The sequence below is a fragment of the Bos indicus x Bos taurus genome, chromosome 3 (assembly GCF_003369695.1).
Source record: "Bos indicus x Bos taurus breed Angus x Brahman F1 hybrid chromosome 3, Bos_hybrid_MaternalHap_v2.0, whole genome shotgun sequence".
Taxonomy (NCBI): Eukaryota; Metazoa; Chordata; class Mammalia; order Artiodactyla; family Bovidae; genus Bos; species Bos indicus x Bos taurus.
The window spans coordinates 1,021,792-1,046,515 of record NC_040078.1 but is presented as its reverse complement, the minus strand read 5'-3'; the positions used below and the strand labels follow the sequence as shown (position 1 = coordinate 1,046,515).

Genomic DNA, 24,724 nt, shown 5'->3' with positions numbered 1-24,724 from the left:
ATGCACATCCGTTTCTCAGGGATGGTTTGAAAACTCAGGAAAGGAATGTCTGTTAACCATCTGTCTTGTTAAGTATCTGTTAAGTGTAGACTGCCAATGACCGACTCATGACTGCCCATTTATGAACTAAGAATGGCAGAAAGCAGCAAGGAGCATATCTTAGCTGGCTGGGCTTCCCTCTGGGAGACCTGTGCCCCAGAGAGAATGAAAGGGCAAGCGTAGACTAGATGACAGCCCTGGACTTCCCTCGGTGTAGTCTCCCCATTTTACAGATGGAAACTGAGGCACAAAGAAGTTAGGTAACTTGTTCAAGGCCGTATATGCAGAGCCTGGATTTGAACCCTGGCCATCTGGATCGAAGCCTGAGCTGTATGCTGTACTGCCCCACATACAGCACCATAACCTGTGATCTGTACACTCTGCCTCTTGCATACAGGGCTGATTGTGAGTCTTGCAGGGACTCTGAGGATATTGGCTACCTCCTGCTGTTAGTGGGAGGAGGGTGGTGCAGGCTCCAGACATCAGGCACATGTTGCAGTTTGCTTTGGAGAAAAGACCAACTGGGCTTCCCGGGTGGCGCTAGTGGTAAAGAACCTGCCTGTCAATTCAGGAGATGTAAGAGATGAGGGTTCGATCCCTAGGTCAGGAATATCCCCTGGAGGAAAACATGGCAACCCACTCCAGTATTCTTGCCTGGAGAATCTCCACGGACAGAGGAGCCCGGCAGGCTACAGTTCATATGGTTGCAAAGAGTCTGACACGACTGAAGCAGCTTAGCACGCATGCACACACAATGGCCAACTGATGGCACTTTGGGTTGGAGGAAAGGCCAGTGGATGTTAATAATCTCACTTACCAACAAGGATCCTGAGGCTCGGAAAGATCTACCCCCAGTATGTGTCAGAGACAAGACTTGATTTACCTCTGAATTAGCTGTTCTTTCTGTTCCTGTCATATCATCCGTGCACATCCCCAACCCCACAAGACTCAAAATGCATTTTTATCCTTATGCTTATACAACAATTGACAGGTTTCACAGAGAAATTTCACATACATTATCTCCCAGATTGCACTGATAAGGTCCTAGACCATCATGACATTCAGGATGAATGGCTGCCTCCCATTGCTTTGTTGTCCTTGCTGTTACTTGGGAATGTGCCTGGGCTAACCCTGCCTGTGCCACCACCACCAAGCCCACTGACCCCACCCGGGTGGCTGGCCAGGCCCCGGGGACTGTGAGCTACCCTGCTTCTAAGACCACTGAAGCAGTCAGGCTGATGTCCACTGACTCAGGGTTGCTTAACCCTGTCCAGGCCCCTAGGCTGTAGCACCGCATCCTGGGAGGCAGGGGAAAGCCCTGGAGGACCCATGGAGTGGCGCACTCCCCGGGGAATGGCCTGTGGATCCTTTGTATGAGCCGGGCATCCTACCTGGGTTTTTCCCTGGGATAGAACTTCAGAGGCTAAGGACTTGCCATTTTCAAATCCTTAAAGCTGACAAGTGGGGAGATAGGGAATATTTGGAATATTTTTGGCCTTAATGTGAAATAGCGGATCAGCATTCATATGTACCTGTTTCTCTTCTTCTGGCTTGTTTAGTTGTTGTTCTTCTTCTTCACCTGCTCTCCACCCCTCCAACCCCCACTTCCCCAGTCACTGTTATTCCAATGCAGTGTCTTCAGATGCCCAAGAAGTGCTGAATATTTGACCCAGCTGCATGAATGCAGGACACAAGACTTTCTCTTCCAATGGCATTTCAGGGTTTCTGATCCTCTCTCACCTAAGCCAGAGAAATCTGGCCTCAACCCAGCCTGTCTGCAGTCTGCACCAAAATGTCTGCAAGGCTCCTCCTGGAATAAGAAGAGCAGTCCCATCGCCTTTGTGAATGAAAGGCAGCTCAGTGCTAATAAGGAGTTCAGTCTCTGGACCTCTTCTCCAGAGACTCTTCTCTATATTTAGACCTCTTCTCTATATCTTCTGACTGTATTTAGTTCAGTGACTTCAGATACCATCACTATCTACTGACTCTCAAAAGTTTTGTTTCCAGCCTGGAAACCTCCTCTGAATTTAAGACTTGGGTGTATATGTAACTCCCACCCTGCATCTACACATGGATATCTAATAGACATTTCAAACGTTCATGACCAAGAAAGAACTACTGACCTCTACCCACATCTTACTCCAACAAACCCTCCCCAACCCAGGAAAAAATATTCCTTGCATTCTGTTGTCTAAGCCAAACACCTGGGAGTTCTCCTTGATTGCCCTTTTTCTCTTACTTCCCACACCCAGTGCATCAATAATTCCCAGCTGTCTTACCTTCAGATCCACCCCTTTTACCACCTGCTGCTACAATCCTGGTCCGTTCCACCATCACTGCTCGGCTCTACCGCTGCCAGAACCTTCCTCCTGGCCCCTCTGCTTCCACTGTCATCCATTCTCTACAGGCAGCCTTTTGATATGTAATACAGGTCACATCTCTCCTCAAAACCCTCCAAATGGTGTTTCATTCACTCAGAATAAAATACTGATACAAACTGCTTGCTATGATCCTCAAGGCCTCATGCAGTGGGGCCCAGACTGCCTCTCATCCTTTATGTCTCCTCATATTTTGGATGCGATAGGTCCCTGCCACACTTCACTTCTCTGTCCCTCACCCTTTGTTCCTGTCTGTGCTTTCTGCTCAGAACAGTTTTCTTTCCACCTTTTTCCCAGCTGGAAATTCAGACGACTCCTCCTCAGAGCTGGCTGCTCACAGCCCCGTAGATAAAGCATCCTATCTTCTCTTCTTCATGGCACTGAAGTTCTCTTACTTGTTTCTCTGCTCTGTGTTTGCTGTTTGCGCCCCTCGCTGGCGTAGCCGCTCCTTAAGGGCAGGAACTCGGTCTTGTTCACTGCTTGAGCGCAGAGCTCAGGACAGAGGTGTTTGCTGATGAGATAGCTCTTAAAGAGAAGGGCTAGAGTTAACAAAGCGTGTCTGTGTGGAAGGAGATCTTTGGAATCCAGATAATGCAGCACTTACTAACTTGAAGAATGAGTTAGCAATTCTGGGCCACTTTCTGTTCTAGAAGAGGTGTTGTGAGAATGAGAGAAAAACGTATCAAGTGCTATAAGAACAGTTCCTCCCACGTAGCAGCCGCTCTAAGTAAGGTAGGTGCGTCAAACTGGCCAGCCTGGTTCCTGGTCCATTGTCCTTTCCATCATTCCCGAATGGCAATGGTTAAACATGGTGGTGAATTGAAGAGTTCAAGTAAGGTAAGCATACAAAAAGACGAAGGAATCACTGTGGCATTCCCAAAGAGACTGTCTGTTGATCCTTTTAAAATGATGTAAGTTGGAAGCGGGTGTGACCTTAAGATCCACTGCAGTTCTAAAAGAGCAAAGAAGCGAGCATACCTTATGTTTTGAGGCTCTGGCTTGTCTGTCCTGTTTCTGGTGAGCAAGACAACCTTCCTGTTAGCTAAGAGCAGGGGTTCCTCGGGCTCCAGGCAGACCCCCTCACTGATTCTCCCCCACGCTGTAGATGAGGCCTCCCCTGGTGCCTTGTGACCCTAAACCGTGGACCACAGACTGGTAGAAACTTAGACCCGGGCCGAGGAGGAGGGTGGGGAAATGGACACAGCCAGGGCAGAGTCTGACTTGGTCCTGTACACAAAGCTTCCACTATGCGAATGGTTGGCAGCATCCAGATTGTATTTATTCATCACGGCAAAAGTGAGAGGGAAGTTCCATGCTGTCCAGACACACGGGCTCCTCAGTTCTCTGAAGAAAGTCCCATAGAAACAGAAAGTAAACTCCAGAGGTGATTTTCTTCTGGCCTCAGCAAAGTTGAGGGAACCATAGGAGTGGTTTCCAAGCTTGCTGGCAGAGCCAGGCTGGAACAGTGGCAGTAAGGGCTTGGTCAGCAGGCTCTGGGCCCAGCAAGGTGGGTTGGGGGCTGCAATCTGTAAGCATGAGTGTCAACTAAAGCAGGTCGCATGTGGGAGTGGGTTCAGAAAATAGATTTAAGACATGGAGATTGGTCCCAGGAAGAAAGGATCCACAGAGGCCAAACCGTGACCAAGACCTGGAGGTGGGTGCAGGTGGAGTTGAGGGTGTCAGTGACTCTGGGAGCAGGGGCCCAGACCCTGACACCACAAGCTGGGTTGGATGGGAGGTGGGGAAGAAGGCACCCTTTGAGGACGACTTTCTGTGTTCCTGACTCTGTGTTCAATACTTAATGGATAACTTTGGAACAGAGAAAGAATGCTGCTTAGGGGGTGGGGTGGGGGGGTCCCAGGAAAGTTTGGGACGAGGCAGAGACACTAAAGTAATGCTCAGATCTAAGAACAATCAAGGTAGGAGCATGACCTTCCCAAACCAGCCTCAGGGCTGAGAGAGATGAGAGAGAGAGGGAAAAAATGTTGCTCACCTGCCTGGGGCCAAGGTGGCATGATGTTGAACCACTAGAAGAGGTCAGTAGTGGTAGCTGCCAGATGTGCAAGGCAGAAATCCAGGCAAAGCCTCAAACAGGCTAAACCACAGTGCCCGACCATCCCCAAAGCCATGCTTGCTCCTTCGTACCCGTGTAACCCAGTGGCTTATAGTAGATTTACGATTTATATATCACTTTACAGTTTTCAAAGCACCTTCACAAATTAGGCTATTTAACTGATGTTCACTGTTGGATTATTAGGCATTGGAGTCAAGTGTTTCTCAGATTATTCTGTCTGGCCTCTCCTGTGTGACTCGGGCTAATTTACTTGCCCTCTCTGAACTTCTGCCCAACTGAGAGAAGGCAACAATCAATCACTCTTCCACAACACAGAACGAGAAGCAGCATCTGGAGAGGTGCTGGTGGTGAGTGGGTTTGCCAGGCTTCAACAAGCTCTGGAGTCCATAGACATTCTAAAGAAAACCCATTCACTGGGCTCCAGGAAAGCAAATTCAGACATATCACAATCTTTCCTTCAACCTAGCTTTTAAGTCCTAAGTCCTTCCAGAAGGCTTGTAGTTCTCTCACCCCTTGCCAAGCCTGGTTTCAAGAAGGGAAGTTAGGGCGGAGTTTCTGATTCCCCTTCAGCTCTATTTTTATCTGGAATGTTTCTTCCTGCACCACCGGTGATTGGCGCCTTCGCGGCTGAGGTAAAGTGCACTGTCAGCAGGACGCGAGCAATAAATAGCAACGGACAGAGAGACAGACAGACGGACCGGCCCAGCATGTTTGCCAGGAGCAGCTCAATTAATAAATTGCTCTGTCCCTGGAGCCTCTCCATTGTTCCAGGAGGACATGATGTTCACCTCTGACCAGGCCTGGCATGGCCAGTGTGGGGCACACGTCAGGGCGGGCACTGAGGCTCCCCACACCCTTCTCCAGCGCTGTGGGGAATTCTGGCATCTTGAAGAGAGGTGAATCCTTTAACATCTTTTTTTGAAATCAGTATTTGATATTTAGGCTGAAATGGGGATAAACTTGACTTACAGCAGGGACCTGCCTTTTCCTCTAGAACAGCCTGTTCACAGATCAGAAGCTCCGTGTCCAGCAGTTCTTTCCTATCTCTAAGCAAAGCCCTCTTCTCAAAGTTCTGCCCACACTTACTCAACTTCACCTGAGGTCAGTGTGGGGCAGGTGGTTGCCCCTCCTGCTCGAATGGGACAACGTCATGGTATTACCAGTGATATTTCCTTCAGAGGGAGCACTCAAATAAGAAAGCTCAGGGACACTTTCAGCACAAAAAGGAGGGTGTAGGACATGTATGTGAGAGTATGTGTGTGTGCATATGCACATGGGTGTGTGTGTGGAGGGATGCAAGTTTGCAGCTGGAGCATGCTTGTAGGCCATGAGCTCCATGGAAAGACAGAGATGTCTTTGTTGGGCAACTGCTACCCAGATTCTCTCAGTTTCAAGCTAGACATGAGAAGGTAGAGTGGAGAGGTTTGCAGCCTGTGTGCAAAATGCCATCATCGTGGTCACCAAAAATCAAAGCTGAATGTTTCCAAGACTGGACATTTTTAAAAAATTATGAAAGTCAGGTGATTTTGTAGGCCGCATGTAATAAAGCAGAAGCGAAGTGTCTGTTTCCAGGGCTTGCTGACTCATTGAATGAGCCTTGGTGGCAAATGGCACGTGAGAGTGAACAGTGACCGTGGTTCACTGAGGTCATCGCCAAGGGTTCTTAGAAGTAGCAGTAACAACGCTTCTGAAGCTCTTGTGTCCTAGGCCTTGTCCCCACACTTTAGATACATAGTAAATCATTTGATCTGCAGAACCACCAAGTGAACAACATGCTAGTGTTATCCCTACCGAGGTACAGAAGGAGAAAGTCATTTGCCCAAGGTCACTGAGCTAAGGAGATGGAGCAACTCAGTGGTCACATCCAGATAGTCTGGTTCTCATCTGCCATGCTACTTGACTCTCATGTTGTTTATTAGTTCAACAAATATTTTCTGAGTGTTTCTACGACCAAGCACTCAATCAAGTAGGAGAAATAAGATGCAAAAATACTTGTCAAAAGTTCAATCCAGGACTTCCCTGGTGGCCCATTGGTTAAGAAAACGCCCGCCAATGCAGGGGACATGGGTTTGGTCCCTGGTACAGGAAGATCTCACATACCTCAAGGCAACTAAGCCCTTGTACCCCAACTACTGAGTCTGCACACCCTAGAGCCCATGCTTCACAATAAGAGAAGCCACCACAGTGAGGAGCCCTGCTCTCCACAATTAAAAACAGCCTCCACTCTCTGCAACTAGAGAAATCCTTCATGGAGCAACGAAGACCCCCCACAGCCACAAATTAAAAAAAAAATTTTAAGTTCAATTCAGGGCATTTGCTCATCCTAGTAGATACAATCATGCACTGGACTCTCCAGTGCATTTTGCCAGCCTCCAGTTTTCAAAGCTCCCTTTGACTAAGGGGAGACAGTGTCTCTGATAGAGCCCTCTGCAGGCCAGGTCTTTGTAGAATGAGGACCCCAGCCTTGTCCTGCCTCCCAGCTCCCTGGGCCCTCCACGGCCCACCCCCAGGGCAACTTTAATTCCTTTCCAGATCGACAGAGCCACACCCTGGGCCGAGGACATTGTAAGTATTCATACAAAATGCAGTTGATGAATGAGTTTCTAAAGTCTCTGATGCAGAAGCCAATTGCAAAACGCTGGGAGAAGACCTCACTGTCACATAGCAGGCATCTCGCATGGCCCCTTGTGCTGATGCTCAGAGTGCCAGGTGTGTATTTTCTGGTTAACTTTGGCTTCCCCTTGGTTTGCCAGGAAAGGCCGGCACAGACCAACGCCATTGTGGACGACTCTGCACCCCCCTCGGTGGCCCAGTTGGCTGGGCGGTTCAGGGAGCAGGCAGCCGCTGCAAAGGAGGTGAGTCAGGCGGCATCAGAGCCCCTCTCCTGGGAGGGGGCTGGAGGAAGGGGAAGTCTGGGTCAGGCCCAGAGCAGGGGGAGGGAGGAGGTTTAGTGATTACCAAATTAGGAAGCGAAGTCAGAGAGGGGTCTCTCTGAATGCAAGGAATGTTGCCATGCTGCTGGGCCTGGGCAGGGTCTTTCCTCACCAGAGTGAGGCTTATACTTTGGCCAGGAGGGAGCAGACGTGCGGCTGAGCGTTGAAAGGCCTGCTGTCCGAGATGGGGCTCTGGAGCCCAGGGCTCATCCAGCTCCATCACCCACTGATGGAGATTTAGATCTTGCACAGCTGTGCCAGGCCTGTGCTGGCGCAGAATAAAGAAGTCCCCACACCAGGCTCTTCCCCTGAGGCTAGGAATTCAGAGCAAGGGTAGATTCCAACAGAGAACTGGGAAGCAAGGACTTACAGGGAAGTGCATTCAGATAGGAAGCAGTGATCAGAAAGGGAAGGGATCTGGTTAGCAGAGGATTCTAGAATCCTGGTGGAGAGGACAGTGTCAAAGGGGGCTTTGTAATGTTGAAGAAATCTGGGCCAGATTTTCTCTAGTCCTACAGTCTGAGAAGCTCCTTAGAAGTGGAATGTGGAAAGGGCACCCCAGTGTTGGGGGAGGTTTATCATGGCCCCTTGGGGAGAATGAGAATGCTTTTTTAGATGTGTTGTTTTGCGGTTTTATTTTCCCATCTGAAAAACCCATCCATAATTTCTAGACGCAGTAGGCATGTTATAAAGGGTGAAGGAGAGAGTACTGATCTAAGGCTCTGGCAGTACTCAGAAGCTGGATGCGAGTGTTATTTTGAAATGTTGCTTCAGGCTGATGAATCTCAAGTGAAAGAGGATGCCAGCAGGAGATCACTGGGTAGAGCTAAAAGTCAGAATGGGTAGACAGTTCACTGGAGTGACTTGATAGTTAACTGGCAAAGACGTGCAACCCTCCCTCCATTCTCTTCTCCATCAGACATTCCTGAACATTCCTAAAGCCAGTTTCCACTCCTTTCTCTTCCTCCCTGTTGCCTGATTAGCTCTCTCTCTTTTTCTGTGTGTCTGTCTGTCGCCCTGCCCTCTAGACACCCGCCAGTAAACCAACCAGAAGGAAACCGCCCTGCTCCCTCCCTCTGTTCCCTTCCAAGGTAGAGCTGGGCCAGAATGGTGAGGAGGTAAGTGCTGCTGCCCCTGGGGCTCCAAAGATGCTGGTTATGATTTGCTTTCTCCTTCTTACGGAAAGAAGCACTCAGTTCACATTTTTAGACTTTAAAGGCTGTGCAGGGAATTTCTCCTGTCAGATTCAGGAATGAACCTTCTTTTCTTGATGTTTCCTGCTCCTTTACTGTGAAAATGAAGCCCCTTCCTATTCCCTCTTATCGAGCCTCCCTTATGATTTTTCAAGGACAGTAGCACTATTTTTACAGCCTGAGCATTTCAGCCAAGAGAATGGGCCATAGAGTATTACCACATCACATCAGATTTAGGACTCATGAAAGTCATGTTTGATTCTCAGGTCTAACTTACATGATCCTCCATGTGCCCAAGGCTTCTGGAAAGAGAGTCGGCACTCACATGAGGTAGAACTGCAATGAGATAATTGAGTGTTTCTGTGGTATCTTGTACAGGATGGCTATTATTCTAGATCACTGGAAGAAAACCAGAGCCCCCAGGAGGCCTCATTGCCCTCAGCTATAAATAGCCAATGTTACCAACATAATACAGGCTCTGGTATCATAGATCATAGCCAGCAGTGGATTCCCAGCCTGCATGTTCACCTACCCTTATTTATCTAATTGTAACTGTGAGAGTAACTTGTCCACACCCTCCCAGGAGCCCATGAACCTTCACTGCAATTGCAGTCCCCACCAGAAACAGATTTGCATGTTCTATCCTCCAGCCTGGGAGGCCAATTCCCCAAATAGAGCAAGCCACCCAAAGATAGTCCAGTCCCCATATCCACTGTGACACCTCTTTCCCCACTGTCTTTTTTGGGGGTGAGCATCTTGATGACAGATGGACACGGTAGCCACATGGACTTGGGTGAGCCTCTCCTTGTCTGCATTTTCCTCACCTATAAAGTGAAACATCTGGAGTATATCAATGATGTTCAAACCTTTTTGTCAAGCCAAGGCATATAAGCAGAAGCCCATCAGATAAATCAGAAAGAGCTGCTCCCTGTCAAGTGGAATGGAGAAGGGGGTGGTGTCTAGAGCCCCATGTGCTCTGGAAATACTACCCTCCCCCCCCCACCCCACCACCCCCCCCACACACACACAATGAACAGAGATCTTCTGGGATGAAAATCCCCAAGAGGCACAGTTGAAAAACACTAAGTTTTTTTGGGGTCTCCTCACATGCCCACATTATGATTCTGTGACTTTGTGGGTTCCTCAGCCAACATTCTGACCAAATACATATCAACAACTTCTCTTTGCTGAGGGTCATCTTCCCCGTGACCGCCCTCTAGGCTTGGAGCCTGTGTTAGGCAACAGGCCAAGGCTGTGGCCACTAGGAGCCTCCTGTGAGGCTGCCCCCTGACTGGACTTGGCCTTGGAGAAGGCACTGCACTGCACTGAGCTTGCTTCCTATTTTGTAAAATGGGACAAGAGCACTAACCAGTCATGGGGGCTGGGGGGGATGTTTATTCCCTGGATAAAAGTGGAGTGAGCCAGGTTAGTTTAGTGGCTCTGGGAGAAATAAGTTTACATGTTTCATTCCATGGGCCACCACCAGCAGTTATGGTCTGTTCAGCCAAGGGCTGAATGAATGGGAGGTTGGATCTTAGAAGGAAAGTCCTGGGGTGACAGGCTGCTTGCATATGTGAAGGACATTGCTTCCAGATATCAAAGATTCTTTGTCGCCTTGAAATTCACACAAAAATAAAACAAGCAGCCAGCTTTGTTTGGCTGGGTTAGATGGAGGCTGTTGTCCATCATCCTTCCATACTCCCGTGGTACAGCCTGCAGAAGCCCTAATGCTGGGAGCCTGGGGGACCTGCAGGGAAGGCCCCAGTCAGGCTACCTCCCGGTTTCCAGTGCACAGTGCTGAAGGGGTCTTGCTATCTCTTCTTCATTCCTGCCCCCTCCCTATGCCTACGGGAGCCTGAGATGGTGAGGCCAGCCCCTGCCCCCAGGGTGTATTGGAGTTACCCCTCTCTGGAGGACCCACCCAATACTGTGTTTTAATGCAGCCACTGCCTCACTTGCCCAGAGAAGGACTGAAAAACCTGGTCATTATTCTAGTCACTGTTAGAATGTCCTATATGGACATACGTACACATAGAGAAATGTCAGGTTGACTTGATCCCTCCAACTGTGCGAGAGGCAGCTACTTGTCTGGAGCTGCTAGTTAAACAGTAAAGGAAATGCTGCCACTTGCTGCCGTTCCTAGGAACTGCACTGGTGGCTCCTGGGTTCTTCCTGTTTAGTAAGTCAATTCAAATCAATAAGGATTTTGTAGGGCATGAGCTGGGTTCCCAGCACTGTCCTACGAGGAAGGGGTGGTGTTTATTGAATTTCACTCTCTTCAGAAGATAATGATCAGTTATGGAAGAGAGGAGTTATTACATAAAGTGAGTTTTGTTAGCACAATTGTTGCTGCAGTTTCTAGAACGGCATCTTCAAAAACACTGGCTCATGTGAATTTTCACTGTAAAGCCCAGAAATTAAGAACAACCAAATCTGTTCTCACAGTGGCCACAAGGCTCCTTGAAAGACTGACCACTCTGGAAGTACGTCTGATGATGCAAACTCATGGAGCCAGAGGTACCTGAGAGCTGCAGGAGGCCTTAGAATCGCTTATTCCAACCCACTTGCCTGCTTGGGTCTTGGCTGGGAAGGCTGAGGCCAGGGCATCCATCTAGCTCCTGTCAAAGCCAATTGGGGACTTTTTGGGCGGTCCAGTGGTTAAGACTCCAAGCTCCCAGTGCAGGGGTCATGGGTTCAATCCCTGGTTAGGGAACTAAGGTCCTGCCTGCAGTGCAGCTCCCCTCCCAGAAAAAAGCCAGCATCAGAAAGGGCTGGGAGGGGGCCTCCTGAGTCCCAGCAAGTGACTGATCCACTCCAGCACCATGCCCCCCAGTGCTGGGCCTTAAAAAAAAAGGTCACAGAGAGTTCTGTTGAGTGAGTCTCTCTCTTTCCATCACTAAAGTCATCTCCCTCAATAAATATCTCAGGTTTATAAGAAGTCAGTATTATTCTTCTTATAATTCAAGTAAATTAGAATATAGGTCCAAGAAGCAATGTCCCCAAATGTAGGAAAATCCTGTGTGTTTTTTTCTGCTCTGGCCTCTGTCCAACAATATGGAAGTCATCAATTTCCTTTTCTTCGTCACCACCATCATCATCATCACTGTCATCATTCCTGCACGTTGAAGATCAATACACCTGTGGAACGAGAATCAAGCTGTAAGGACTTTACACAAAACAGGAGTCAATCTTTTTAGATAATGTAAAATCCAATAACAGACAAGAAACCTGACATATATTCATCACAAAAATATCTCTAACTAATAGCATGCTGCTGCTGCTAAGTCGCTTCAGTCGTGTCCAACTCTGTGTGACCCCATAGATGGCAGCCCACCAGGCTCCCCCGTCCCTGGGATTCTCAAAGCAAGAACACCAGAGTGGGTTGCCATTTCCTTCTTCAATGCATGAAAATATATTCATATGTGTATATATATATGTGTGTGTGTGTGTGTGTGTGTGTGTGTGTGCGTGTGTATGTATGTCTCAGACATCGACCGCTTTTAGAGGGCAGGTACACTCCAACGGTAAAGAATTTTCCTGCAGTGCAAAGACCCAGGTTCAATCCCTGGGATGGGAAGATCCCCTGGAGAAGGCAACGGCAACCCACTCCAGTATTCTTGCCTGGAGAATCCCTTGGACAGAGAAGCCTGGTGGGCTACATACAGTACATAGAGTCACAAAAAGTTGGACATGACTGAGCAACTAACACTTTCACTTTCACAGAATCATGTTCATTTTTTTATATAACCAACACAATGTCTAGAATGTAGGGGGTACTCAATAAATGTCTGCTTAATCAAAATGAAAATTCAATGTTTTGGAAAATGATAGTTTATAAACAACACTATTGGTGAGGTTTCCCGAAATATTATTAGCTCAAGGAAACGATTTCAATAATACCTCTGTCGGGTTTCACTCCAACTCTCTGGTTTCTTGTGATATTTGTGTCAAACCGAATGGATAGTCACTTGCCCTTTGAAAACCCTCCAATTGTTCTCCCACATTGTTAAGGTCATGGGCTGAAGATCTTATCCCCCTCAGACATAGTCTGCTCCCTCATAATGACCATGAAGGCATCCTTCCTGGAACAGGAGGCCTCCTGTGTTTGGATGTCCTGCTTGCTCCAGCGCATAGAGTCAGGTAGTCTTGTTAGTGGCAAGAAGAGGGAGAGGGGAGGGGGCCCCTGCTGTGCCTAGTACCCGAGGAGGTAAGTGAGTTCCTGCAGCTAAGCGGTGAAGTGATGAAACCAACTTTTTGTTCTCATTCCAATTGTGGCTTCTGGGCTCCAACCAGAACCCCACTTCCCTTCACCTTACTCATTTGGTTGCTTTGGTCCATTTGCTTTTATAGAAGTCACTGCCCAGTGCAAACCACCCTCCTAAAGTCAAAGTGAAGAGCTCACCTCTGATTGAGAAACTTCAGGTAAGTCCAGAATGGTTACCTATCACTACCTCTTATCCAACATTTGCATGTCTGAAGGATGGGAAGCTCTGCTGCTGCTGCTGCTAAGTCGCTTCAGTCATGTCGACTCTGCGTGTCAACTCTGTGCGACCCCATAGATGGCAGCCCACCAGGCTCCTCCATCCCTGGGATTCTCCAGGCAAGAACACTGGAGTGGGTTGCCATTTCCTTCTCCAACGCATGAAAGTGAAAGTGAAGTCGCTCAGTCATGTCCGACTCCTAGCGACCCCATGGACTGCAGCCTACCAGGCTCCTCCGTCCATGGGATTTTCCAGGCAAGAGTACTGGAGTAGGGTGCCATTGCCTTCTCCGATGGGAAGCTCTACTTAAAGGCAAAACACTAAAATGAGGACCCTATCAAATGTGAACTCATGTCAGCACCTAGCAGAGGTTGAAGAGAATGGGATATCTTATGGGAAAAGGACATGATAGTGCAAGAAACACTCCAGGAATAGCCAAGTCCTTTCCAAGGCGTGAATGCAGCCACAGACCACTTCAACCTTATCCAGGGCTGAAATTCAGTTGCTAGACATCACACCACTATGGCCAAATTCATTGTTTGGAAAGCGTCCTGTCCTTCCTTGTCGCCAGTTACCTGGCATGCCCTTACCACTGTGCCCCCTGGCTTTCCTAGGAGTGTGAATGGGGCATATAACTGCACTTGATCTCACAATCTTGTGGAGACAAGATTTTCAAGGGTTAGTGTTAGTCACTCAGTTGTGTCTGATTCTCTACAGCTCCATGGACTTTAGCCTACCAGGCTCCTCTGTCCATGGGATTTCCCAAGCAAGAATACTGGAGTGGGTTGCTATTTCCTTCTACAGGGAATCTTTCCCACCCAGGGATCAAACCTGGGTCTCCTGCATTGCAGGCAGATTCTTTACCATCTGAGCCAATAGGGGAGCCAAGATTTTCACATATGATACAATAAAAGACATATGGGAGAGTAAATACCAGAGATCTAAATTGTGGGTAACTATCCGACTCCTACTGCTTTAGACCAGGACTTTTTTTTTTTTTTTTTTTACAGTTGGTATGATTTTTCTTTTTTTAATTTATTATTATTATTTGGCTGCACTGGGTCTTCGTTGCAGCATGGGCTTGCTCTAGTTGCAGCTCATAGACATAATTGCTCTGAGGCATGTGGGATCTTAGTTCCCTGACTAGGGATCAAACCTACATTCCCTGCTTTGGAAGGCAGATTCTTAACCCCTGGACAACCAAAGAAGTCCCTAGACCAGGACTTTTTAACCTCAGCATGATTTGGGCTGGGTAATTTTGTTTCAGGGAGCTGCCTTGTACACTGCAAGGTGTTTTAGCAGCAGTCCTTATTCACTGGATGCCAGCAGCACTCAATAAACTGACAAAGAAAAATGCCCCCAGATATTGCCAAATGTCTCATGGGAGCAAAATCATCCCCCTGCCCCCAACCTTAGGTGAGATCCACTGCTCTAGAATTATAGAGCAAGAAGAAAGTCAAGTGGTCAGGAATAATTGATGAATGCTTTATGAAACACCTATTCCCTGAGTTGGTCCTTAAGAAGGGTGGCTGGAAAGGAGGGAGGGAGGTTCTCCTGGTGTGGGAACAGTGTGAACTGAAATGCAGAGGAGGAGCAAGCATAATATGTCTGGGTCAGGCCTGTAGAAGATGCTCAAGCTTTCACTGCAGTCTCAGCAAGGCCCTCCTGCACTGGATTCTCCTGTCTGGGTCCAAGTAATGAAATTGGTTCATCAACCTTGTTGTGGAGCCATTCTTAGGGATGTGTCAGGACAAGTAGTCACAGCCTCTGTAGTTCCCAGCTACGGGAGAGCCCAGAGATTTGGCCCCCAGCCTGATTTGGGGTTAAGGAAAGCACCTCTGGTTTGGGGTCATGAGCCTACCTGGTGAAGGATCAGAAAGAGTCTTTCTGAAGTTTAACTCATCATGAAAAGCCCTGATTCCATCTCAGTTGCAGGGAAGGGGTGGGCTGCCCATCACTATAGAAGGCTGCAGGGCTCTCATGTACCTCACAGGGATCTCTCACAACTCAGACCCCGCTCCTTGATGTCAAGGGTGTAATGCAGGACACCTACTTCCGCCTCCCTGCAGCCCACCACAGCCCTCAGTCAACTGCTAGAAATTATCACGAAGACTATGTACCTTGAAATTTTGGTCTTATTCCCCTTTTCTGGTCATTAACAAGTGTCTTAGGGAAACATGGAAACCTGAGAATGAGGTTTTGATCTCCAGTGGTTTAATCTTATGAAGAATGTCAGTAACAGTGTATAATTTGGCCGAATCCCTTAGGAACCTTACTTTGTTGGAACTATGTAGGAAAAGAACTAAGAAATGCATCATCAGCTCAATTTTTCTTCTAAATATTCTATTGGATGAGATAGAAACTATGATGTTTCTTCATTGGAGAAGTTCGTAATTCAAAGTTCAAGGGACTTGCCTGGCGATCCAGTGGCTAAGACTCTGCACTCCCAATGCAGGGGATCCCTGCTCAGAGAACTAGATCTGGCAAGCTACAACTAAAGATTCTGCATGCTGCAACTGAGAACCAGTGAAGCCAATTAAATAAAAATAAAATATTTTTTTTAAAAGAACTTTTCCACTGGCTAGAAGACCCACTTTATTTGTGAACAGTATTTTTTAATATATAATTTTATTGATTTATTTTTGGCTGTGCTGGGTCTTCAAGGTGGCTTCTCTTGCTGTGGAGCACAGGCTCTAGGGCTTGAGGATCCGCTAGCTGTGCTCAGTAATTGCAATTGCCCAGCTCTAGAGCACATGCTCAATAGTTGTGATGCACGGACTTAGTTACTCCCGGGCATATGGGATCTTCCTGGATCAGGGATCGTATCTGTGTCTCCTGCATTGGCAGGTGGATTCTTTACCACTGAGCCACCAGCGAAGCCTGTGAGCAGTCTTACAGAGAGAATTTCCCAGGTTGACGTTGAAAGGGGAAGAAGACCTCTTTTAATGCCCAGTTAACCTCCCCACTGCCAGGAAGCCCTCCGAGCCGTCCCAGTACATCAGCTCCCTCAGCCTGTGGGGTCCAAACCTGTCCCTTGGTACCTGCCATATCCTGCTTTTAGACGTGGCATGGGCTCACAGTGTTACTATTTAACTTTTATATTTTTAAATTTACCATGACACAATCTTGTCTATATTATAAATTCTTCCTTAAAATCACAATAGAAGTACTAATGTCATCTTAAACATGTATAATGTTCTATACTTTGCAAGTCCGAAAGTACCATGTAGGAGCTCTTCAGGATGACAGAGCCTTGGCTGACAGGAGGGTAACACCGAGGAAAGTCTGGAGGGAGAGGGTGTGGGTCAGATAATGACAGGAGAGAGTAATGGGACCAGAGCATAAGAGACTCTGAAGGTCAGGCTCAGTCAATTGAGCAAATAAAGAATCCAAGATACGGAAATGCTACTGAACTCCCTGTAGGTCACACAGCTATCAGGTGAAAGAGTAGATATCTGGAGTCAGATGTGTCTGCGTGGAGAGCATCGTCTGCCCTCAAGCCTGGTCCCTTCCCAGCAGACCTCGCTGCAGGCTTTCCTGCTGTGGCCGATGCAGCTGGGCAATGATTTGGAAACGTAGAGGGTAGAGCTGGAGGAGCCGTTCCCCTAGATGATCCTAGAGGACTCAGGGCACTCACATTCAATCCCTCCTGCACTTTCTCTGAGGCAGTCGGATAGATCTAGGACCACCTGCCTCCTCCCCCAACCAACCTCATGACTCCCTTAGGCCCTGGTTACCTTTGGGTAACCCCTCCTCTTTGCTTGCCCTCAGGGTTCATTGTAGTGTGGTTTCAACTGCACTGTGATGCCCAGGTTGGGGCACACACTTGCATCTGCACTGCCAGCTCGCCCTGGAGGGGCTTGGTGGCCTGCTCTGTCCATCATTCTGGTTGTCTACTGAGGAAGACCCTGTACTTACTTGGAGGCTGAGGGACAACGAGACCGGGCTTGAATCCCAGAGCAGATTCCTTAAACACTTGGCTAATTTGTGCCTTGGGAACAAAACTGAATGTGTAGGGTAGAGGGGGAAACTGCACATGCCCAGCAAAGAGGAGGCATCCTGTAAGTGGTAACTGCTCCTGACTCTGATGAGAAGGATGGTGAAGGTGCTGACTTAGTGTGAGATCCTGGTGCCTGCAAGTCCTGGCAGTTGCTATTTTGGCCTCTTTGTCTATAAATTGGGACTGTTCCATGCATTTTTCTTAGATCAAATCAGTACTTCCTGGGCATTCTGGAACGCAGGCTGGAGTAAGCCAGGTAGCAAAAGGTAGAGAGAGTAAGCAGGTCTTCCAGGAGCAGGACGTGCTGTGACAATGGATAATTGGTTAGGAAGTAAGAAAAGCCTCATGGTACCTAGTCTCAGTCAGTTCTAAGGCCAGGAAATCAACATGCTAGAGTAGGAACTTTCATCTTCTCTCTATCCTTACCTGAAATTCCTCATCTTTCCCAACAGGCCAATTTAGTCTTTGATCCAGCAGCCCTGCTTCCTGGGGCCTCTCCCAAGAGTCCTGGATTCAAGGCCATGGTGTCACCATTTCACAGCCCGCCTTCCACCCCCAGCAGCCCTGGAGTGCGATCTCGGCCCAGCGAACCAGAGGAGGTGCCCGTCAGCTTTGACCAGCCTCCTGAAGGCAGTCATCTGCCCTGTTACAATAAGGTACTGTCTGGGTCCTAAGTATTGTAATGTCTTTGTTTATAATGTCTGTGGAAACGTGGGTGCTGGGCAATCCTGAGTTATCTCTACCCTGCTGTTGTCCTGGAAAAAGGAGGACACACCTTAGCTGTGGTCAGAGTGCTTTTTAACAAAAGATATGTCTCCTCTTTCTGGCAAGTGATCCCTGAACTAAGATCACCCTCTACCTAGCCTGTCTCTCTCATCCCCTCTCCCTGCAACTTGCTCCCCTCACCTGAAAGGCAGGCATGGGGAGGGAGCGAGTTCTCCATCCTTTGTGGAGAGAGAGGGGGGAATTCACAACTGACCCCAGCTGAGACATATGTCAAAAGCAGTGACTCAGCAAAAAGGAGGACAGGGTCACTAGGTTGACCTGTCCTGACTTGATTCGAATACTCCCAAGTGACCCGAGTAGGCTCAAATCATTTTTGCTACATCTTGCCCTAGTTAAAGGGCTTCCCAGGTGACGCTAGTGGTAAAGAACCTGCTTGCCAATGCAGGAGACGTAAGAGATGCGGAATCGATCCCTAGGTCAGGAAGATCCCCTGGAAGAGAACATGGCAAGCCACCCTAGTATTGTTGCCTGGAGAATCCATAGGTAGAGGAGCCTGGAGGGCTACAGTCTATAGGGTCACAAGAGTCAGACACGACTGAAACGACTTAGCCTGCTCGCACACCCCAGCACACATCCAAACTGTTTCCTTTGCAAAAAGATGTGTAACAAGGCTTGTTTCTGTGGATGCTGCCTGGTACTCAGTGTGTAATTTCATCAGATCCCTGCCCTACTGGAAGGAGGTAAGAATCAGGGAATCAGAGGTGCATACAATCCAATACATTCCAACAATACACCCAGCAAATTTGGGCCAGAGCCAGGGAGAGGCTAAGAGTTAAAGGGCTCCAATGCCAGGAAATGGTATTAATAAATGTATGTGACTTTAGAATTATGGATGGAGAGACCAGGATCTTCTGGACCCTTCCAGAAAATCCATCTAAGAAAAAGAGATCAAATATGCAGAAACAGGTAGAGCCCAAGGAAACAAAGAGGTGATGGGGTGGGCTTGAGCCTGCTGGCTGGGGGCAGAATAGGGATCCTTCAGCCCAGAACAATGGAGAGACCCCTGGGGGCAGAGAGGAACCCCGGGGAGAGCCCTAATACTGGGTCTTGTGACAGCAGTGAGGGAGCAGATGGGATTATTTCTGAACCCTGCAGGCCATGAGGACTGAGGCCTTGATGGCTCAGACTGAGGCCTGAGGCTAGCCTCTCTGTGGTCTCAGCAAAGTTTCTGGGAAGCTCTTTTAAAACCAAGCACTCATTCTAAACCTGGAGAAGGCAATGGCACCCCACTCCAGTACTCTTGCCTGGAAAATCCCATGGACGGAGGAGCCTGGTAGGCTGCAGTCCGTGACGACTGAGCGACTTCACTTTCACTTTTCACTTTCATGCGTTGGAGAAGGAAATGGCAACCCACTCCAGTGTTCTTGCCTGGAGAATCCCAGGGACAGGGGAGCCTGGTGGGCTGCCGTCTATGGGGTCACACAGAGTCGGACACGACTGAAGTGACTTAGCATAGCATAGCATAGCATTCTAAACCACTGAGACGAAACTAGGATTGACAAATGCAAAATGTTACGTGGCGTGTGGCATCTTAGTTTCCCAGCCAGGGATCACTGACAGGGGGCACTCTTAACTGCTGGGTTATCAGAAAAGTCCCTACTTTGCACATTAATTTTTAAAGGACAGATCATGTGAATAAAGTAGGGCATCTGATATAAACATGCCCACTGAACTTCTGACGAAGTCCAGTGGACGAAGGTGAGGCCTAGTTCTGAGTCTCACACACTTTCCACTTACCTTTGTCAAAGTAGCGTCCTCAAAATGTTAAAACATGACTAATATGAATAGAGATTTTGTTCAACTTGTTAATTTATGAGGAAATCTATAAGGTGGTAAAGCTCATTCAAAGAACTGGTTATTTATAGGCAATTAAATAGAACAAATGTGAGAATAAAATTGCTAAGTTAGACACCAAACTGATTGATGTTTTACAGACCAATAAAATCTTAGGGTATCTTTTCTTATTGGATAGAAAGCATTTTTATCTTCATCCACACAGAAAAAATTCTGCTGCTGCTGCTGCTAAGTCACTTCGGTCGTGTCCGATCTGTGTGACCCCATAGACGGCAGCCCATCAGGCTCCACCGTCCCTGGGATTCTCCAGGCAAGAACACCGTCCCTGGGATTCTCCAGGCAAGAACACTGGAGTGGGTTGCCATTTCCTTCTCCAATGCATAAAAGTGAAAAGTGAAAGGGAAGTCGCTCAGTCGTGTCCGACTCTTAGCGACCCCATGGACTACAGCCTACCAGGCTCCTCCATCCATGGGATTTTCCAGGCAAGAGTACTGGAGTGGGGTGCCATTGCCTTCTCCGAAAAATTCTGCAGGTTACCGTATAATACCATAATCCCATAGGGCTCTACCTATAATAAATAGCTATATCCTCATGGAAAATCAAATGATCCTCAGGTGGGGCTTGTGAAACTGGCATTGAAAGAACATGCGTCCTCGCCTTGGCCGTTTTCACAGATGTCCATTCCTTAACACTTTCTTCCAGGTGCGGACAAGGGGCTCCATAAAAAGGCGCCCTCCCTCCCGGAGATTCCGAAGGTCCCAGTCAGACTGTGGGGAACTGGGGGAGTTCAGGGCCGTGGAGCCTTCCCAGGAGAATGGTGCCAAGGAGGAAAGTGGGGACGAGGTGTTCCCAGCCAAGAGCAAAGCCCCAGGATCCCCTCCTCTGAGGAGGACGTCCAGCAGGACAGAGAAGCTGGAGGAGAAGAGCAGGGCCGTGGGGGAAGCCCAGGAGCCGGAGAAGATTGCGGGGGGCTCTGAGGAGGGGGCTGGCCAGCATCCAGCCCGAGCCTCCAGCTCAGAGGCGGAGGATGGGTGTGGGAGCCCCAAAGAGGAGAGACCGGCTGGAGAGCAGGCGGAAGAGCCTACAGAGGTGAAGGAGAGGGTGGCCAGTGAAGAGGAGGAGCCCAGACAAAGCAGCCAAGACACAAAGGAGCTGGAGGAGGGAGCCGTGGAGGAGGAGCCCCCTCAACCCCCTCCAGGAGGAGGGGCGGGCGGCCACAGCCCAGAGCAGGGGACCAGCGAGGAAAAGCAAGATGAAGGGGCCAGCCTCAAGCCAGGCTGCAGCCCCAACTCTGGAGCCCACGCCCAGCCGGACACCAGCAGCGAGGTCCCCAGGACAGAGGTGGGCAGCTCGGCTTGTCCCTCCCACCCCACTCCCACCCCCCAGGACAGGGCAGGGCCAGCTCACCCTTTTCCCCATGCCCTACCCCTTATATCTGTCACCAGTCAGCCAGGTGTGCAGTAGCACAGGTGCTGGATTGAGACAGGCTGTCACTGATGGGGAGCAACAGAAAGGGAAGTGTGTCTTATGCTCTGCCTCTCACTGCCTCGCAGTCCTGGCATCTTTCTAGGTATGACTGAGACCCACACATCAAGGCCTCCTGATGTAGTGTCCGGGCCTGGGCTCCCTGCTGAGGTGGATTCCAAGAGCAAAGGAGGTTCTCCTTCCATAGCAAACTCACAGTCTAGCACCTGAGACCAGCAATTCCTTAGGGTGCAGTAAAGAAGGCAGGGCTTCTCCTAGGGAAGCCTGGAGCACAAGTTGGGGAAAACAATTTGTATGTGGAGAGTGCCAGTGGAGCTTCAGGGTGAGGGTAGCTTTTGATTTGGGCCTTTAAAGGAGGTTTTGTGACTACAATAAAAAAATAGAATAAAAAATTTTAATATAAGCTATACTCCAATTAAAAATAAAATGAAATAATTTTTAAAAAAGAAAGCACACAAAATGAATAGAGGGGGCTTTATGTTCCATCTATGTGACTTCCCTGATGGCTCAGACAGTAAAAGCGTCTGCCTGTAATGCAGGAGACCTGGGTTGGATCCCTGGGTCGGGAAGATGCCCTGGAGAAGGAAATGGCAACCCGCTCCAGTACTCTTGCCTGGAAAATCCCATGGACGGAGGAGCCTGGTAGGCTACAGGCCATGGGGTCGCAAAGAGTCGGACACGACTGAGCGGCTTTACTACACTTTATGTTCCACCTGTTCATGCACAGGGGTTAGATTCCTACTGCACATGGGTAGGGGGAGTGCCTCAGTCCCTTCCTTCCTCCTGGGCCTGCATTTATTCACCTAGCTCCTTCCACCACTCCCAGGAAGCGTACCTTAACCTCACCTACCTATGCCTCAGGAGCAAGACCAGCCTTCCACAAGAAGAGTTCTGTGTTCCATCCCCTACCACCACCCCTGACAATCTCATCAACAAAGTCACCCTCCAGTGTTTTCCCCTTCCCTTTGTATCAGTTCATTCATTCACTCAAGCCACCATCAGCCTCCGACTGCATTAGCCTCTTATCTGACTTACTGCTTCCTTTTTTTCCGCCTACATAGTCCATTCTCTGTACAGCAACCAAAGAGGTGTGCTTGTGTGTTTACTCTAGATTTTAGTAATTTCTAAAATTACTCATGTCTTTAGGGCTGCCATAACAAATTACCACAAATTGGCAGCTTAAAAACAATACAAATGTGTTGTCCCACAGTTCTGGAGGCCAGAACTCCAAATGCAAGGTGTTGGTTGGGTTGCTTCCTTATGGAGGCTTGGAGGATGAGTCTGCTCCATGCCTTTCTCCTAACTTCTGCTGACTGCTGGCAACCCTGAGAATCCTGTCTTGCCTTTTCCAGCTTCTGATGGTTGTCAGCAATTCTTGGCATTCCCAGGTTTGAAGACTTATCACCCCAACCTCTGACTCTGTCTTCATGGTCTGTCTCTGTGTGCCTCAAAACTCCCTCTCCTCTCTCTTATAAGGACCCCAGTCATTGGATGTCGGCCCACCCTAAGTCTAGAATGGTCTCATCTTGAGATCCTTAAGTATGTCTACAAAGATCCCCTTTCCAAATAAGGTCACATGCACACGTACTGGGGGTTAGGATTGGACATATCTTTGGAGGAAGACAACTCACTCACCTCTGCTCCCCCTTGTTCCATGGCTTCCAGGGCACTCAAAACACAGATTCCAAACCCTCTGTGAGGCCCTTCTCTGCATGGGGGCCCCTGCCAAGCTTTCCCTGACTCTCACCCTCGCTGTACCCCAACCCTGCCAGTGTTTTTGGTTTGGTTTGGTTTTTTCAGTGGTTAATATCTAGATCCTTGAAGCAAATAGGTGAAGTAATTTATAAGCACAAAATTGGTTGAACAGACTGAGAGCCTGTAGCTCTCAAATGCCATCTGAGAGCTGTCATTTAGGACTGTGCCCAGATTACATAAGGCCTGGCGTGTGTACACCCTTCCAGCCCCGCTTCTTTGTGGTTGTGTTTTTATACTCCAAATTGTTAGTGTTCAGGTCCTAATGTAACTTTTGAATGTTCTTTCCTCAATAGCAATACTTTAAAATTTTTGATTTTTTGATTTTCAAGATTTTCATTTTTTTATTACTTAAATGCGAGGTGCTACCTCTTTACAAGAGCGTAACAGCATCTCATTTCTTACTTAATTGCATGTGTCATATCCTCACTATGTGCAGAACACTGTACTAGTTACAGTGTGTGTGTGTGTGTGTGTGTGTGTGTGTGTGTGTTGGCAACAAACACACATCCACTCCCAGGGAGATTTTAATTGAAGAATGATAACTTCTTGAAAAAATTCTTGAGGATTTAGTATGTTAAATTCTTTAATATACAGGGATAAATACGGGTATGTGTGTGAGGTGCCAAGTGAACAGCAAAAAGACTCAGGGGAAAATAATGTCTTTTCCAGAAACTGTTCATCCAAACTTCCCCTTTTTCCCTTGAATCAAACCAATAATAATATGCTATTCACTGGGACTTTTCAGTTTATCTACTCTTCTTTAAGAATTGGCAAAATTTGGTCAGGTAAACAAAAGGTATGGTCTACAGATTCCTAGTGTAATTGTAAAATAGAAGCTGGAAGACATAGCAAAGACTTTCTCCTACTTTGCCTATTTTATTAATGTCAATTAATAAATTAATGAACTAAATTAATAAATGTTAGAATCATTTTCCAACTGACCTGTATCTAAAATTACTGGGTAAGCTGTCTAATTTTTATTACATAGTACACAGAATAAATTCTCATTTTCAAGATTCTAGCAACATGGGAGTATGGAGAATGGATTTTTTTAAATTGATTTACAATATTGTGCTAGTTTCAGATGTGCAGCAAAGTGATTTGATTATACATATATATGTGTATACATCTGTGTTCTTTTTTTCATTCTTCTCTATTATAGGTTATTACAAGATAGCAAATATAGTTCCTTGTGCTATACAGTAAATTTTTGTGATCTGTGAGAATGAATTTTGAATCTCTGCCCTCATCTTTCTCTTTGTGCCTTCTCTTCTAGTAGACATAATCACCATAAATCACTCAGTGTTCATATTTTCAGTCCTATTTGGGTTTGATGGGCTGAGTTGCAGTTATTTTGGACATATTTTTTTAATTCCTGCATACACTTATCCCTTCCTCTTGACAGTCTTTGACATTGAGTATATTCTTATGTAGTTGATCTGATCAATATATTTCTACCAATCAAAGAAGATGGGGGTTAGATGTGGAGGTCAGGGGCGGGGGTGGTACTGGAACAGTGTTTCTTTATTGTGTGCTGCCTCTGCCTGATCCAGGAAAGACCTGGGACAGGTATGGTATCCCTGGGGAAGCCTGTGCCCAAGGGGCCTACATCGTAATTGTCCTCACCGGGAAATCCTGTGGCACCACTGCCTGAGGTATTTTGGTTCCAACCTTGACCAGGCTTGAGAAGACCAAAATAAATTATCTGGATTTATACAGAGGTTCTTTTGTGAAGCAGTTTATTCTGATGAGTAGAGCTGATATCCTTTGTGTCAACTTGAGCTCTGTGACTTTGGATGATTCCTG

At 47.8% G+C, this 24,724-nt stretch overlaps 1 protein-coding gene across 2 annotated transcripts in view; it reads left to right on the top strand.

The window, feature by feature from the left end:
- RCSD1 (RCSD domain containing 1) overlaps positions 1 to 24,724 on the top strand; it is a 72,012-nt gene that overhangs the window by 43,685 nt on the left and 3,603 nt on the right. Inside the window, exons 2-6 of one of the 2 annotated variants that reach the window (XM_027526489.1) lie at positions 7,245 to 7,346; positions 8,453 to 8,542; positions 12,968 to 13,039; positions 17,551 to 17,754; positions 20,381 to 21,019. In XM_027526489.1, coding sequence (XP_027382290.1) covers positions 7,245 to 7,346; positions 8,453 to 8,542; positions 12,968 to 13,039; positions 17,551 to 17,754; positions 20,381 to 21,019 — 1,107 coding nt within the window. The remainder of the gene's footprint in view (positions 1 to 7,244; positions 7,347 to 8,452; positions 8,543 to 12,967; positions 13,040 to 17,550; positions 17,755 to 20,380; positions 21,020 to 24,724) is intronic. The other variant, XM_027526498.1, reaches the window with a different exon arrangement.